Source organism: Tyto alba, unplaced genomic scaffold (genome assembly GCF_018691265.1).
Source record: "Tyto alba isolate M040663 unplaced genomic scaffold, T.alba_DEE_v4.0 Super-Scaffold_33, whole genome shotgun sequence".
NCBI lineage: Eukaryota > Metazoa > Chordata > Aves > Strigiformes > Tytonidae > Tyto > Tyto alba.
The window spans coordinates 12,370,256-12,388,124 of record NW_024881308.1 but is presented as its reverse complement, the minus strand read 5'-3'; the positions used below and the strand labels follow the sequence as shown (position 1 = coordinate 12,388,124).

Below are 17,869 nucleotides of genomic sequence, written 5' to 3'. Positions count from 1 at the left end.
GTTTTCTGGTATTTCATACTAGATTTCTTTAAGATTAGATATTTCTTTTTAAAGATGGCTTCTATTAAGTGCCTTCCAAATTAAATCCAGCAGAATTATGTGCTTTGAGACACAGCAAAATTGAAGAATATGATAATCAGTCATCAAAATATAATTTCTCTTTTTCTTGGGCTTGATACATTCAGTGAGTAACATTAGAATTTAGCATTAGGCCACAAAACCACAAGCTACTTTCTGTGTAAAAATCTGTCTCATTTTGGCAAAACATTAAATTTCAAAATTAGAACTAATTAATCTGAAGAGTGTTTCTATAGGATGGAGATGGAAGACTTGATTGCAGAGCAGTGAAATTAGAACATTTTCCTATTAGCTTTAGCAGTCACACTGAGTCAAATAATGAAGATAACTCTTCATCAACACATTTCCCACAAGAGTTTTTGGTACCAGATAGTGCTCTATACTGAGAATGTAGAATGACCAAAGGCAGAACTCATTTTTATATAGATCTCTTTAAACTATGATCAAGTGAACCAGGGAAACAGAACAGCAAGGGAGCAGCAAATATAGGAAGTAATGAAGTTCTGGGTTTGTTTTTTTTTTTTTTTTTAAGTTACATTCTGCCTAAGAATCAAATATAGCCACAAAACCAGAATGAGAAATGTTGTTTCTTCTCCCTTCTGAGTTGAGCTTTCCATGAGGTCTTTAATGAAAAAGACTCATGGCTAAACCAGATGTGCCTCATTGTTGGAACTCCATCTAAAACCTCACACCAGTTCTCTCCAGAGATCATCTCCGACACAGGGAAAGGTGTAATTCATCACAACTCAGCTTGACTTTATCTGCAAAGCAGCCAAATGTGTGTGCTGGGTGGGATTTTTCACCATCAACACTCTGGCTGAGCCAAGAAACGTTTCCAAAGGCTGATGCTTGAACTACTGGGCAGGGACCAGCCCCGATTAAAACGTGGTCACACTGTTCCCAGCTCTGCCGCTGACATTACATAAGTCAGGGCAAGTCACTCCCCGTGGCTGTCCAAGCCAAACTAGTGCTTGTAAGCTCCTTGTGACTGGTTTATACAGAAACTAGTACTATGCATCCCTGATTACTGTTGAATCAAACGAAGTGAATCAGTGTAAATTTTTCAGAATTGCCCCGAGCCATTCAGTCTAAGCTGTTACTCTATTAGGTCTGTTTTCAGATGTATGAGTGCTGGGGAAAGGAATCTGAACAGAGTAATGATGTCGCACACAAACTTTTGGAGCACTCCATGTTCTCAGAAATGTAAATAATACCATGAAACGCCACATGGGATACGTAAGCTGCTTTAATAATAATAAATTTATTAAGTGGCAAGAAGCCACTCTGCTTTGTAAACCGATTTTACTCAATCACAGTCCCTCTATTTTTTTCCTTATTTAACATGAATACATTCTGTAATTGTATGTGAAAGATTTACGTAGAGATACGTTCCGGACCACTCTCGCTGATTTTACTGGTCAGAGAAACATTAAACATGCGGAAACAGCACCTTATTAAAACTATAGGCCTTTTCTCATTACATCTTCTTTGCTGCTAAGCTAAACTGTCACTGAATAAGCCAAGTCTACAGGGTTTTTTTCCTTGTCCTGTGTTCTGAGATGTAGTGGGGCCTGCAGAAATGTCTGATAAAACCTCACATATAATAAGTAATTCAGAAGGCTTTGTAAGCAATAGCTGCAGTTGCTTCTTCAGACTAGAGAGAGCTTCTCATGCATAAATGCACTTAGTTAGGTTTTGTGAGGAGCTCAGAGGAGGAGGTGTCCTCTTCCTGATACAGTTAGTTGAGCTTGGAATCTGCACCACTGATACTGTTCAGCAACTGTGTGCACCAATAATTTAAAAAAACCCCAAGAAATCAGGCTGTTTTTATCAGAAACAAGTAATAAATCTTATCATGATAGTAAAAAAAAATGGCAATTTTTGATGTGTGACATTTTCATTGCTTGAGAATGAATCAGTGCAAAGTGAGGTAACCTATGCACCCCGTCAAGTAGGACTGGGGGCGCATTAAATCAGGCGCCGCCTTTTAGAATCCCTCTCCATATCTTCAGTGGGAGAGTCTCCATTGCACCCAAGAGGGGACACCATGTTTAGCAAAGGGTCTTCAGATGCCCCTCCAAACAGGGACAGCAGCAAAGCCACTCCATAGCCAGTAGCACGTTCACCCTAGGAAAAACAAAACAAAACAAAACAAAACAAGAAAACACAACAAAAACCACACAACTATTCACACTTCAGATTGTGTAATTTGAATCTAGTTTTAATTTAGTAGCAGGGATGGCGCATGGACACAGCGAATACTTGGGGTCCTGGGCAGGCCTGCTCAGCTGGTGCTTCTGTATCCGTACTGCTATTGGAATCTGTCCTGGCTAGATTACACCAACACGCCGGCTGATTCACATGAGAACAGAGTTCACACTGATTCGAGGGGGGATTTATGCTAGTGTTATTCAGGGCAGGGAATGTTCCATCCAGCATGAGCATGGACTTGGAGTATGAGCTGAGTAAGTTGAGTTTAAAAAAAAGGAGGTGGGGGGGGAATAAATTGGCTTGTTTTTTATGAAGAAAGAATATACACAAAATCCACCAAAGAGAAGAAAGGAAACCCGGCCCCAAGAGGAAACAAATGTTTTCTCTGCTGCAGGTCAGCAGGCAGGATGATCAACTGGTCAATCATCTTAAAACATGGATGAAAGTGGAAGGTGAGGAGTGCCGTGAACAGAAAGCAGGCAAGTTGGAGTAGTTTACAATGATAAAGATGTTGCTGATTAAGCTGACAATTAGAACATTTTAAAAACAAAATGAAAAATATGAAGAGATGAAGCTACTAGAACAAAGAAGTCTACAACACAGATGAAGAGTATTTTCAGAAGAACTCTTCTCCACCTAATTATCTTGCTTTGAATTTGATGGCACAGAATTCAGAGCATCTGCAGGCACAAGCGGTTTCCTTTACCCAGCCTGCTTCCCCAGGAAAGTATTATAAGTCATATGAACATACTCACTGCATGGACAGGTGCAGCAATGTCTATATGGACCCAGACTCCAGGCCAGTCGAAGCCAATGTGAGAAGCAATGAAGAGCCCAGCACAGGAGCTTGGAGTATTGTCTCGGTCCTGCAGAAATAATAAAAATACAATTGGTCTTGCAAGAAAAGAAAATGTCAATGTTCTATTCTTGCTTACAGAAAAGACAGTTGTGCAAATCTAGTTCAAAGTTTAACGAATGGCTCTAAACCAGAGTCTTGCAAACCAACTGTACCGTAAGCCCTTTGACTTAATCCCTGGTAGCAGTCTGGCCCTGCTCAATTCCTCTTCTGCCTAAACTCCTTTCTGCAGTGTTTCTGGAACTTAACTGCACACTGGAACTCTCAAATGCAGCAAAATCAGCTGCAGCAATTCCCGAGGCCTCTGTCTTCAATTTCCTAGTTTCTGCATTCCCAGTTACTGTCTCTGCTGGTTATATATGATCTGAGGAATACCCATCTTCACTTCTTAAACTGTCTCTGTCCAGGAATTTAGCATTTGTCTTGGGGCCATGCTTAAGAGGAAAGTGGCCCAAAGATACCTTTGCAGGAGGCTACCCTGTTTAAAACTGAGACTAAGTATCAGTGTAGTAACATGCAGCCTGCAAAATCCCCAGGTAAAAGACCCTGAAGACCATAATTCTACAGCCCATTTCTAAAAGATTACAGCCCACCTGAAGAACATTCAGCCAGCTATCAACAAGCCAGCACCGCATTATCTAGAAAACACATATTTTCATGTAATAAATGAAATTTAAAAGAAAAAAAAAATCTTACTGCTACAGAGTTCTTCATATCAGCTACAGCAGAGGTAAATTCACTGAAGTGGAGCTCAGGACAATACACAAGAGGATGGACCAAGTCTCCACAGTTCCTGCCAGCTTTAACACAAGCCTTTTCCCATTCTTCGTTATTGGTAAGGACAGCAGCATGATACTTTCCTGTAGCAATTCCCTAGTGAGATATAAGACAAAATCAGGAAAGATTCACCTTAACTGTGCTGGGTAGGATAATTCTGTACTACACCCTTCTCAGCATTAACAGCTGCTTTCCATCTAACAAAACCACCAAGAAAAAAAGTCTCGAAACTACTCCACAAGTCTGTGTTACAAATGTAGATGAAGACATTGTAGCTACTGCTGAATCTTTTAAAACTTCTGAAAATGCATCCTGCAGTGAAATAGTCTGCATTTGTCTGGCATATTCAAACCATTGTTCCACAAAAACATTTCTTTACAGTTATTGAGCAAGCAAACTTTATCACTTTACAATTATTTGTCCTCAGAAATAAAATTAAACCAGCAATCTAACACACACACACACACACACACAGAGGATACCCCAGCAACGTGTGTCAATCACACAAATAGTCTGAATGTAACATCCTCACTCACTGGAAAGGTTGCTTCCTTCCAAATATACAAAACCCAGAAGCCACCATCACACCAGTTTTCCAGTAGGACAGTGATGGGAAATTTTTGATGGATTAATGTTTACAACAATGTATGCAACACTCTAAAATTTGCCACCATTTCTCCTCCTGATATGAAGATCAACTAATTTTCTAGAAAATTAAACCACAAGAATCACTGCTCATTAATATAACCTTCTATAAAACAGGAATAGATTTCAAAAACAACAGCATTAAATTTGTACCCTTATATTATTCTGTGTATGACTTACAGTGTAAGTCATTTCATGGACAAGAAAATTCCTGATCACTGTCCAAATCAGTTCTGCTAATCATAAAGCTACTGAATAGCAAACATTGAGTACTGGATCCCTTACATCAGTTGCTAATGTCATCAGAAGAATATAACTTTTTATATTTAAGTATGCAAAAGCAAGAAAGTTGCATAAAGAACAAAAAAAACCCTACCTGAGTAATGCAGATAAGTAACACATTCATAGCACATGCCACATGCACAGAGGATTAGGGTTTACTGGGGTTGCTGTTGGCAGCTTTGTCTTGCACAAGTTTTGAAGCCACCATCAAGCACAATATTTGACGATATCTACTCTCCCCCAAATACTAGCAGAACAGAGGCAAAGAAGTGTGTAATGCACAGACAGTAGAAGGATGCACCCCCTGTTCGCTAGCAGTTCTGCATCAGTACCTGAGCTCCAGTAAGAGTGGCCATATCAAGAATGATATCAGCTCCAAGATCCTTGCACGCATAAGCTACTCCATCAGCCAGTATCAGTCGACCTTCTGCATCAGTGTTATTGATTTCCACAGTTCTAGGAAGAAGAGAGGGCACTTAATACAACAGTGCTTCAGGCTGGAAGTTGACTCATCTGTTTGGACTAGAATATTGGATGAGAAAGCAGACTCAAACCCAACCTGCTTTCTTATTTGACTCTGTGAGTCTGTATGGCTGCTTATTCCCCAGCTGCAAGTATCCAGAGCACACATGGGAAAGGGTTACAATAGTACTGTCCTCATGGTTGGGTCTGTTTGCTGGGCCTCTGTAGTTCCTAGCATGGGAGGCCCAGATAGGGGCCTTTCACAAAGAGGTATCATTCTCTGCTTAAAACAAGAAGAGATTCTTCTACAGCGATAGCCTGCCTTTGTGACTGAGACAATATAGACTACAGAGGGACACAGAAAACTGGTTGTACTGGAACAAAACTGGAACTAAACCCAAGTGCTTTAAGGAAACTTCAGTTCACGATATACAATATGTATTTTGATGTGTATTTACATACCCAATAGGAAACTCTAAGCACACTTAAAACTCATGGCTGCGGCTGTCAGAAATACTATTATCAATATTTAGGGAAGCTGTTAAGGGACAGGTTCACAATCTACATGGTACTCAGATAAACAGAACCAAAGATGATGTTTCCTCTCAATGTTTCTCTGAAAAGGATAGGTACAATCTTACTTTCCAGAGTAAAGAACATGAATGTCATCAGGTCTTGTTGCACATGGTCCGACTGCATTCTCAGCCAAACAAAAAACAGCATGAAGATTGTCTTTAAAACCCTGTAACAACAACAGGAGAGAAATTGCTTTTGATTTACATCAAGATAACTTATTTGGACTGAAATCAATGAAGGATTATAACCTCTTGACAGCAATGTCACTAATTATATGGGGAATCCGTGAGGAATGTCTTATAACTTGAAGCTGAGGCCAAGAGCTATAGAAAGTGGGCAAGGGGGTAACATCTAATACTGGTTTTAGAGTTCTCACCGGAGACTGAATAAAAGCCAATATGCACCTGACAGACAACTGAGAAGGGATCTAGAAAGCCCTTGTGAATTAAGCAGTGACGAGTACAATCTTTCCTCAGTTGCAAGGTATCAAAATTAAAACATATTTTATATGCAATGTGCAGATACAACTGGAAGGGGGGTTATTTTTAGTCAGACTGATTCCCTGTAAAAAGCACGTTTAAGCTCTTCACAGATAGTTCCTGTAAGGTCTTCACAAACACAACTCCAAAGCCCACTGAGCTCACCAGGAAGCTGCCAGGCTCACTAAAAACAAACCCTAGAGTCACTAAACTACAGCACGCCTGTATGAAAATCAGTAGAATATGTCACCAAAGATGTGATGCTTCACTCATCTAATTTTAATACAACTTTAACATTGACTCACAACAGAGATCACAAACAACACCTCCGGACTGTGTAACTCCTTCACCTTTCAGAGCCACAAAGGAAAGATCCAAGCAGTGGATGCTTTCAAAGTGACAAAGGCTTGTGAGAGGACATTACACAGGCAGTCAGGATGCTTGGGATTATTTTCCAAACCCTGTATTTCCCTCTGCTTTTATTTAGTCTCCAATAACAACAAAGATACAGCTGGGGCCATTTGAGAAACTGAGCTCCTTCCTGTCATTTCTGCCACACTGGGGAAGAGCCTACAGTAATAGTGGAAAATTGAAATGGAAATAATAAATGCTAATATGCAGCCATTTGTGGACTGTATACTTTCCCTAAAAAGCCAAGCCCCAGGTGAAGAGATTCCATTTCTGAGAATTTTGTTGGAAAGTAACTTTGATCATGGCAATCCTGGAACACGGTGGTACTCCCCTGTCTCAAGTGAATCTCCCAGCTGCCAACGAGACAGCTCGCTGCCCTTCAGCATCCAACCTGCACCACAGGTCAGATACACCCTGCTGGGATCTATCCTCTCTCTTTCCATGTAAAACCAAAAGTATCCATGCTAAGATGAATTTGGGTTGGTTTGTTTCTTCTAATGTATCATTCCCACTGGGAGGCACACAGCATTTTCAAACTTTTTATTTCCCCGTGCCTCCTCTCTTCTGGCTTATCCCATTCTGATTTATTTTGGTTTAAAATCAAGTGCTTATATGGTTATGGATGATGGTTTAAAATGTATGATGATCTTCTTACTCATACAACAACTGTACAGTGTGGAGGGATCCTAAGAGCAGAAAGACAGATAGTCGCATTTAACAAATAAAAACACTTCCTCCTCAACTGGGATAGCCTTAAAAACATCAAATTTCTAGGGAAACCAGGGCCAGTTTTACTGTTAATCTCTTTGAAAGTTTGTAGTTGAAGTAATCTGGATTTGCTGAATCAGCTCATGTTCTAAAGTCTAAAGAGCAAATGTATCAATCAAAACCTTTCAAAATAATGGGCAGCATCTACAAGCCATAAAGTAACTTTGCAGTTTCTAGTCCAGCCAGTGGGCAAACAGCACTGATGAGGAGATAACCTTCCACTTTTGATCCTTCGCTCTTCCAAAATGCTCTGTGTAGCAAAAACACCACTCCATTCACGATCTCTCACTGGACTGCACCAAACTTTCCTCCTCTGACTGGGAGATGACATTAATCTGCTGTCAAAAAGTGAAAACCTGCTTCCACTATCAGCTGCCTTTTCCTAAATCTCATTGTCTATAGCTCTTCAAAAGCAGGATTCAGTACGTTAGCACACAGGATCAAGAAGGATTTTAAATATTTAAGTGAATGGTTTTCTTTTCTCCCCTCTGTTGGAAAGCTCACAAAGGACAAAATGCATCTATCTAGGAAAAAAATCACGTGCTTAATTTTGCTATCCAAAGTCTTTTTAAATCACATAGTAAAATTGTTGAACAGCATGTAGGCAGATATTTTCTGAAGATGGATAATAACCTCTGCCCCTCTTCCCATGGAACTTTCTATTCAACACACATTTCTGACTTCAGTCTCTGTGACAAAACATAGCTAAATTAAACCTCTTCCAGCTTTATATTATTCTCAAGAGCATTTAAAAAAAATGTCCTGAAACAGTAACGACAAATTCTTTCCACTGCCTATCTCCAATACATTTTGTGTAAGGATTTCATTAACAGGTCTTCTTACATGAGGTTGTAAAATCAAGCAGTAAGATAATTCTTTTGTATTTACATACAAAGATACAGATTTCTTATGAGGTATGACAGCTTCTTCAGGCTCAGTTTGTCCAAACATATTATTGCCAGTTTATTCATTGTTACAATAACTGTATATGAAATGACAGATCACCTATATTCACAGCTACTGTGGTGAATGTGACTTCTCTCAGTGCAGATAATTACACACGAAACTACTTCAGAAACAAGGATTGAATCACCAAAAGAAGGTACCACATCCATGGCTTTCCAGACTCTCCCAAAGCATGGTATAAGTTCTAGCTCTTGTCCCTTGCAAACCTGCGATCTAACTTTCTGAAGGATTTAGCTATGGAATGCTAGCTGTTTTGCCCAAGATGCAGCTCACAAATCTGTTTTCAATTTTAAGTCTCTGCAGATAACTGTGAAGTCTACAATCTTTCCACATCAAACATGCTGCTAGGGCCAAGGCACAGAGCTGAACTGTTGAGAAATGTGAATTTGGCACTGATCATCCCCTGGACAGAGCTTCCATCAGATCTATGCATTAATCTGCAGCAGTAAATGTTCTCTGAACTTTGGATACTCCTTAGAGGCAAGAGCTGCTCTGTCAGCAAGACTCAGTCACTGGATTTGTGGAGAGGGCAGAGTTTTATTGGCAGCAGCCACTTCTTTTCCCCAGTTCATATTGTTAAAGTGCAATATGCATTTTTTTAATTCTTCGTATTTCAAAACCTGGCTTCCTCTCAGCTCCCCTACTACTTTCTGACCACAGAAGCAAACCAACAAGCAGTGCCTGATGAGACTAGAGCTGCCACTTCCCCAGTAGGTTAATATTAGAACTGGCACAGGATTTGGAATATGGACAAGACTTCATATCCCAGAGTCACTCAGCCCCTTCTTTGCTAAGGGGATGACAGCTGCCCCAAATCCCACAGCTTAAACAAAATCAGCACTGGATAACTCGAGTATAAATCTGATTCAAGGAACTAGAAACCACCCAGTCCACAGAAAACCCTTGAAATTGAAGAAAGACTCTTAAAAAAAAAAATTAGCACTCAAAGAATTTCTCACAATTCTCAAGGTCTCAGTAAAGATTTGAAATATTTTCATGAAATAGCAGAAAGAGCAGAGTGGCTCAAGATCACTAGTAGTCAGAACTTCAGGATTAGATTGGCCCCCTTATCTGGGAATATATCCAAAAGCCAGACTGCTCCTTGGCAATGCTTAGATACATGATATCAATTAACACATTTTACTTACTTGCTTTACAGTGGCTTTGAAGGCACCCAAAATAGCAGCTGCTCCACCACAGTCTCGTTTCATTCCAGGCATAGTAGTCTGTTTAAACAGAATCATAGAGATTTTTTTTTTCTTTTTAGTTTAAAAGACATTTTCACATAGTGTCTGCTAAAACTAGTATTTCTGAAGCTTGTGTAACCCTAGACTTGACAGTGCTCAGCTGTAACAGAAACATGGAACACGTGCACCTGCTTATTGGTGGATCTTGCCTTAGAACTAGAAAATACTAAACCTCCGTTGCTAAACTGTTAGAAAAGAAAAAACAAAAATGTTGTTTACAAGATTTGCACAGAGGCCAACTCAAATGGGTTCTGGATAGGTTTCCAAAATCAGAAATTAAACATCTTTATTTCTTGCATTGTCCTAGCAGTGGGCAATATTTAAAGGGCAAAGTGTCGGGTATCTATTTAACTGCTCTGTAAAATGTTCCTTGAATCCTGTGTGGTCTTCTCGTGTCCGTATGGATGACAGCAGATCAAGTGTTTACTCAAATAAATATACTTTGGTTTCCTACAGACATTAACTGAATTACTTCCACCAGGAAACAACATTGTATGCAAAGGCAGCAGAACAAGTGTTTATGTACCTTCCCTTTAATGCTGAGTCCTCCAGTATCATACACAATACCTTTGCCCACCCATGCAATGGTCTGTGTAGCACCATCTGGAGTGTGACTGAGAACTGCTAGAGCTGGAGGATGCAGAGCTGCCTTGCCAACTCCGTAGATACCTGGAAAACAGAGAATTAAACCACTCATGCGGAAGAAAGACTGTGGGGAGCAATCTGGCTATTTTCTGTAAAAAAACTTGCAATACTATGGGCAATAAAACTGTTTCAAAAATGTGCAAATAAAACATTACAAATGGAGATGACAAAACATTCCAATTAACTTCTAGGAAAAAAGCTGAATATTCAACAAGATTTACCTCCAAAGCCTCTCTCTTTTAGCTCCTCATCTCGAATAATGGTTGGAGTAATCCCCAGATCCTTGCCAACCTTTTTGATTTCCTTATTCATTAAAAGAAAAAGGACATTGTCAGTCAGTCATCAGAACGACACATTTGTGTCTTTCCACACATATGGGTACCCACATAAAGGTTTTGTGTGATTTTTGCATGCATACACATACAGACATTCACAATTTTGGGAGTGGTGCTGGTTTTCCAATGGCCTAATTCCACTGAGACATCCTTGACTTACTATGGCATGAGATACAAATCTGACCTTTAAGCTCTGCCAGTAAAAGAAATCTTCAGAGGTAAAGGCCAGCTGTTTACTCTATTGGCTCATGATGCAATTGGACAGAAACGTTTTCATTCTCAACAGCTTTCCAGATCTTTATGATAAAACTCATTTGGAAACGTGTCAACTCCTGTCCTATAATTTCAGAATCTCTTATCACTATCAGGCTTAAGACAACACTAGCACTGGCAAAGAAGTCAGTGTCATGACTGAATCAAGAAATCATGTCTTCTGACTCCCAGTGCCTTACTCCAAGCTGTACCCTCTGCCTCCTTCCAATTTAGCAGATTTCTAAGAAATATTAAAGGCCAAAGAAATAGCCTCAGCATCCTTGGACAGGTTCTTTGATGTGCTTCCCACTGCTGACATACAGGTTTTGCTAAAAGATAGCACCACTAGTTCTTGATTACTGTAGTCTAGACTTACAATTAGTAACTCTTACTCATCAGGTGTATTACCTACCTCCAGGAAGGTGTCTGTGTTCATCTCATTGCATGGGGTGTCCACAATTCGAGCAGCCAGCCTGACTCCTTCTGTAGCACTTGCCAGACACTATGAAAAGAAGTGAGGACACCTGAGAACTGGCCTTGGTTTGGCTGGTTTTCTGCACAGCTTTGCATTTAGCCCTGTGCACCCTATAACAGATGTGTAGTTCCTCTGGAGCACACTAATGCTTAACTGCAACCAATCACAGGCAGTTGTACAGTATTAAATAATGTCAGCTAAGCTAACCATTATTTTTGTACGTGTTAAGCTTAAGTTATTTTTCCCTGAGCTCTAATTTCTACGTGACTGTATTCCTTCCCACAGCAAATTGAGATTGCAAATTTAGCAGCTTTCTCCACTATCAAAGGGAGACCAAGAAGGCAACGTGAGGTAGAAGAAAGACAGACAAGAGGAAGCCAATTGAGGAAATCACAATGAGCTTATAGGCTGCTTGAGTTGGAAACCTGCAGAGATTACATAATCTACAACATGGGAAACTGCAGAGCGTATATATGGTAGGCAGAGTGGCTGAGTGCAGTACAAATTACTACCATAAGACATCCCATACGGCAGGCCCATGGGGAATATGGACTATTTCACATTTGTGTAAAATAGATGCATGCATCCGTTCCCTCATTCCTGAAGCAAAATGGACTGACCCTCACCTGGATGAGTAAAAACTTATTTAAGCAAGAGCAGACAGAATCAAAACGGTCGACAGTGATCGTGCCAAGGCTCTTTCCTTAAAGGAGGGTTCTCCTGGCAAAAAGGACAAGGAGGGCACCGGAAACTAACCTTCAACTTTTAACTCCTGTGAATCAACAGCTTGAAACAAAAAGACTAGGTGGAAGGAAACTTTGTTCAAGCTTTCCAGCAGCCACACTACACTGAAGACCACACACAGCAGATGGGTGAGTCAAGATGATTTGAAAGGAATCTGATGTGTTGGATAGTGATTTGTGCTGAGGCATCTGAAGTCTGGCTTGGCCAGACTGGCCTAAGGACTCTATATGTTCTGTATTCCAGCAGACTCATAAACCTTGGCTTGCTTTGGAATGGTGCCCGATTCCCTACAATTACTTTTATTGCTTTACTTCCCCTAAAGGGATAAGGACCTCCTCAGGAGCCAAGCTAGGTTGGAGTGATTCACCATTAGCGCCATGCAGGTAAATGGAGGTGCTCTAAACCAAAGGTCAAGACTGAGGGAAACAATGAGACTTAAAAAATAAACTGTGCCTGGGTCTGGCTTCCAGGGTACTCAAGAGAAACTCAATAATGGCAGGCTTTAATAAGTGCCTTGTAAAACTGTGACAACGCTTGCTAGTCCTCACCATAAAATATCTTGGACAATGCAGTAAGTGCAAAATACAGCAACATGCCAAGGGAGAAGCTTAGCTAAAAAAAATCCTACCACGTGCCTCTTCCATGCTCTTACATTAGCTGTCTGGTGCTGGTTGAATTTAAGGGGTGAAAACTTAGCTTGGAGGAAGCCAGTAATAGTTTTGGCATTGACATCAAGGGGAAGAACAGGAGGTAGAAATAATTTCAGCTTTGGTTTTTAGTTATAAATAACTCAAGTGGTTTGGAATCTACCTATCTGAAGGAACGGTTTTTGACACCAGTTATGTTTTTTCTGATTTGGGGCATGGAAAAATTGAGTGATCAACAGTTGTACTCCTAGCACGTCTGTCTGTCATTTTCCTGAAAACTGGTCTGGCATCATTTGCTGTGGCCAAATCAATTTGCAGAGTATGGAGGAAAAGATAACAAAAGAAAAAAAAAAACAAAAAACAAAAAACCAAGAAACCCCCCCCCCCCAACAACGAAAAAACCAAAATAAAACAAAAACTCTAAAGCTGCAATTCTGTGAATTTCAGATGCAGCAACAGTTTACCATTTGTCAAATCCATTGCAAAAATTTTTAATGGATTTGTCTAACCTCACTGACTGATCAGCTAAGTGTCTATCTGTAGCAAAGTACAGACCCTGAAGCACTGAACAGGAAGTTGCCTAACAGCTGAAGTGCAAACCTTGGACTAGCTTTTAACTTTTTTTTTAACCTGTAAGAGGAATGACCTAGCATATTAGAAGTTACCTGATGGGGAGTTTCCTCTCTGTAATAGTCAGGTGCAAGGGAAACAGTGTTTGGTTTGGAACTGTGTCTGCTATTGGAGGATGACTTAGACATATTTAACCACTGCGTACAGCTCACCTCCAAGCTGTATCTTTTCTTAGGGACTTGTTTCTGGCTACAGTTCTGCTAGAAAAACTCAGCCAGAGAGGTACACCAGACAGAAATAGCAGAGGCAATATATGATCCCAGAATAAGCAACTTTTAGTGACTTCACTGTGATATTCACCTGCACAGCCACATACAGATTTTGCCTGGGTAAAAGAAAGTGAAAAGCCCACACAGCGAAGGCAATACAATATCAAAGGCTAAAAATAGGCTAACTGCACCTATGATAAACACGAGAAAGTAGACCTTTTATTTGTGCTATTTGTTTGATGTTTTCCACCCCTGAAATTTAAATTCTGAATAACATCTTCAGCCTTTGATGCAGTAATATGTTCAATATTACTACTCACAGGTGCTGTGAGCTGATCAATTTCGAAGAATGTTGACCTAGGATAATTTATTATTTTAGATACACCATCTATTCCATACATAGCCTGAGACGGATGTATTTGTGCATGAACGAACTGAAGAAAAAAAAATATTCAAGGAAGGAGTAATGGAAAAATCCCAAAATCTTACTTTAAGTGTTGCCACTTCTATTGGTCCATTGTTTTGCCCAACCAGGAAAAACTCTACAGTTACAGTTTTCTTCTCTGTGCGTCTTGATGCACTGGACCGATGTGTGAACAACGGGAAAGCCCTGGCCAATGCACAAGCAGAAGCGAAGACTTCAGACCGCTCACAGACCATCTGAAACACCAACCAGAGGACAAACAAGTCAGACAACATTAGGGACGTGGAAGGCTACATTTAAAAGGATCTGTTACCTGTGATATTATTGGTGAGGAGGGGAAAAAAAAAAAAAAAAAAAGAAGGGGGGATGAAAACTGATGTCTGAATCAAGACACACTCATACATCATGTTTTGCATGAATGGAGTAACAGTATGAACACTACCACAGTGAACTGGTTCAGTTCATTTCCCACAGGGAAATGAATTACACCGCTGGACTTGACTGTGTGGGAATTAGTACATCCTTATAAGGGAGCTGGACTGCTTTAATTATACTAGTGCAATTAACATGGGTTAGCCTACAGATCAAGACAGAAAAAAAGCATGGGAATCCTCACTATGTGTCCAAAACAAATGAATCAAAGAGAGAAATTATATGAGAATGTGGCTAATAACCTGAAAGCTTTTTAACATGTAGAATATTTTTCTGAAGTTTTTTACAGAAATTAACAATGGAAAGCAGTTCCAGCTAAACATTTTCAAAGTTAACTGTAAGGAGAAAAAATTAAGTAGAGTTATGACTCTTGCAAATAAATCTTCCGAGTGAAGAGTATAATTAGATTTTGTTACTGACACTGACTACGTGAATCTCCTCTAGCGACCTAGAAATCTGAATTAATCTGGAGAAGCCACAAAAACAAATTCATCAGGCTCATACAGAAGATGACCAAAGTAGTCCAAGAGCTTGTCCTGCAAAGGACTCACATTGGAGCATTACTTTGCATTAAGACTTTTAAAACTCACTGAATAACACAAACAAGGCACCTTAAATGGGTTATGCAATAAAGAGATAGCACCCTGCATGCAGGCTACGTCAGTCTTCTAAAGCACGTTCTAATGTCAGAAGTCCTAGTCCGAAAAAAGCCACTACTGGTTCCCTTTGTATGGACATTCCTAGTTGAAGACATTCCATATATATTCAGCCTTAACTCCCTCCAACTGCTTGAGCATGCATAAGCTATTATAGTTAGGTCTTGTTTACACATCACAGCAAAACCATTTATAAATGTCACTATAATTATATCAGTAAAACTTGCCCACCTCCAGTCTCCTTGGATACAGCTAAAATCCTGAAAAGTCGAGAAAATACTTGACTAGACATTTCACCAGAAGGCTTTTTAAATAGCCACTTACAACAATGCATCTGTTGACACCTCCTGGAAGGCAATTTCTAACCAGGCGGGTGATGAACTGAGCTGCAGACGGGCTATTGTGCCGGCTGACCCTGGAAGGCAAAGCGGCCACAGTGGCGTAATTCAGGTAGAGAGGACAGCTGTCGGTGGGGTTTGGATTCAGAGTGCTTAAAGCAGATTGCCATATCTGGGGAGAAGAGTTCAAAGACAAATAAGTGTATCAGACTTTTCTTTCCATCTCATTTCCACCACATTTAGGCACTCTTTAATTGCAGGATTTTAGGTGTTGAAAATGAATAAATTATGCACGCACTTTTAAATACAATAACCTCTAGAGTGAAAAGAAACAGGAAATACAACAAACTTGTTTATTAAGTAGAAAATACAAATGTACTTTCCATTACAAGCATCTCTTAAGGCATATGAATTAAAATTTAAAACCACACCATTTGGGGCAAAGGATGCTTCAGAGCCTAAGTTGAGACAGTTTTGCTACTGATAAATACACAGATTGATTTCCTAGTCCCGAGTTACTGTTAGACACGATAATGTGATTAAAAACAAAACAAAAAAAACCCCAAACAAACAAACAAACAAAAAAAACCCCAAACAAACAAACAAAAAAACCCCAGACTAAACAAAAAGGCTAAGCGTTGTCGTAAGAGCCTCGGGAGCCCTGCAAAAAAACCTGCCGAGCATCTGGCTGCGTAGAAGCCGCGGTGCAAAGCGTTCATCGTTTCACTACGAGCCACCACCAAGCAGGCCCGCACACCCCAGGGCAGCGGCGTCTCCCCCCCCCGCGGCAACAGGCTGCCCGCCGCCCCCGAGCCCGGCTCATTTCCCCTTTATTTTTCCGTTAAGGGCCGCTCCGAGGAGGGGGGGGGGGGGGGGGGGGGGGGGGGGGTGTGTGTTTCTCTGCGTAGAACCCTCCGGCTCTGGGGCTGAAGGCCACGTTCCCCGCCGCGGGCCCGGTAGGCTCCTGTCCCTCCCCGGGGGCCGCCCCCCCCCCGCAGCAGGCCCCGGCGCCAGCGGGCAGCCGCAGGCCGGGCGAGTCCCCGCCTCCCCCGCACCACGAGGCCGCGGGGGGCCGGGGCGGGGAGCCGCGGCCTCGGGGAGGGGGGGGGGGGGGGAACCGGTGATGGCGGAGCCGGAGCGGGGGCCGCGCTCCTCAGGCGGGGTGGGGAGACGGGACGGGGATACCGCGCTCCCGCCGCGGCCCGGCCCTCACCTCCTCGGTGACCCGCGGCTGCAGCTTGCCCCGCAGCTGCGCCCAGGGCAGGCGGTGGAGGTTGTGGAGCTGCCCCAAGACGAGCAGCGGGCGGTTCTGCGGATCCGCCTCGCCGGCGCTGGCCTGGAACTCCAGCTGCACGTTCGCCATCTTTCCGATCCCCGGCCCGGCTCGGCTCGGCCCGGCCCGGCTCCGCCCCGGCGCCGGCTCCGCGGGGCGGGCCCCACGGCGGCGCGGGCGGCCTCAGGCGGCCGCGCCGGGCACGGCAGGCGGGCAGGGCGCCGGGCGGGGGGACCCGGATGCGGCCGGAGGGCGAGGAGGGAGGGAACCGGCCCGGCCCGCGGGGGCCTCCCCGACCCCTTCGCACCGGCCCCGCCGCGGCCCCTCGCAGCCGCCGCTCGGGCTCCGCACCCAGCCGCGATGTGCGGAACGGGCGCGTCGGGGTTTTTCTCCCCACCCCACACACAACGGTGTGCGTGACGGCGGTGCGCGCCGCGGGAGCTCGGAGCTGGTAAAAAGCCCTGCGCCGGGCCTTTGTGTTGGACCTGGGTTTCGGAAAACTCATGAGTAGATCAGGGGTTTTACAGTTTCAAGGGTGATAGAGGAAAATGGAGGAAAAAAAAAAAAAAAAAACAACCCCAAAAACCAAACCCACACGGTAACACTGCCGTGCAAGGTGTGAGGTCCTCTGAGTTCAACTGCGTTTCTACAGATGGAAAAACCATTGGTGCTAAGGCAGCTACCTTCGTGTACAACGGATGGGCAACTGTATCAAGCTGAAAGTCCATACTGCCCCTCCATGATACCATTTTAAGATGGAAATGCTTTATGTTTAGAGTGTGAAGTTACATAGGGATAAAAATGGAAAAAGCCAGATTCCTTGTTTCCTCATGAAGTTAGGTATCAGATAAAACATACGTCTAAAACATATTCCAGAAACAGAAGAAAAAGCCAAAACAGGCTCTGAGATATGACACTGTGATTCACTAAACAGAAACAATGTTGTCCAAATGACAGCTTTAATAGTAAATTTAAATGTTTTAAATATATATTAGGATATTTATCCTCATCTTTTTATATCTGCCAAGCCGCTCCTATTAATGCTAAGTCA

General features: G+C 42.2%; 1 protein-coding gene across 1 annotated transcript; it reads right to left on the bottom strand.

Annotated features, from left to right (window-relative positions):
• Positions 1–1,306: 1,306 nt before the first annotated feature.
• Positions 1,307–16,986, bottom strand: NPEPL1 (aminopeptidase like 1). The gene is made up of 12 exons (XM_042801163.1): positions 16,759–16,986; positions 15,532–15,717; positions 14,185–14,355; positions 11,403–11,492; positions 10,625–10,706; positions 10,285–10,427; positions 9,660–9,737; positions 5,953–6,053; positions 5,182–5,305; positions 3,842–4,018; positions 3,045–3,155; positions 1,307–2,205 (listed from the first exon to the last, which is right to left on the bottom strand). The coding sequence occupies exons 1-12, from the start codon at positions 16,906–16,908 to the stop codon at positions 2,047–2,049; spliced, it is 1,572 nt and encodes a 523-aa protein (XP_042657097.1). The 5' UTR covers positions 16,909–16,986; the 3' UTR covers positions 1,307–2,046.
• Positions 16,987–17,869: the final 883 nt, after the last annotated feature.

Coding starts and splice junctions, on each gene's coding strand:
- NPEPL1 (XM_042801163.1), bottom strand. CDS start 16,908: ATGGCGAACGTGCAGCTGGAGTTCCAGGCCAGCGCCGGCGAGGCGGAT. Junction 14,356..15,531: donor GTGTCAACAGATGCATTGTT/GTAAGTGGCTAT, acceptor TTGGTGTTTCAG/ATGGTCTGTGAGCGGTCTGA. Junction 3,156..3,841: donor ATATGAAGAACTCTGTAGCA/GTAAGATTTTTT, acceptor TTATTTCTGCAG/GACCGAGACAATACTCCAAG.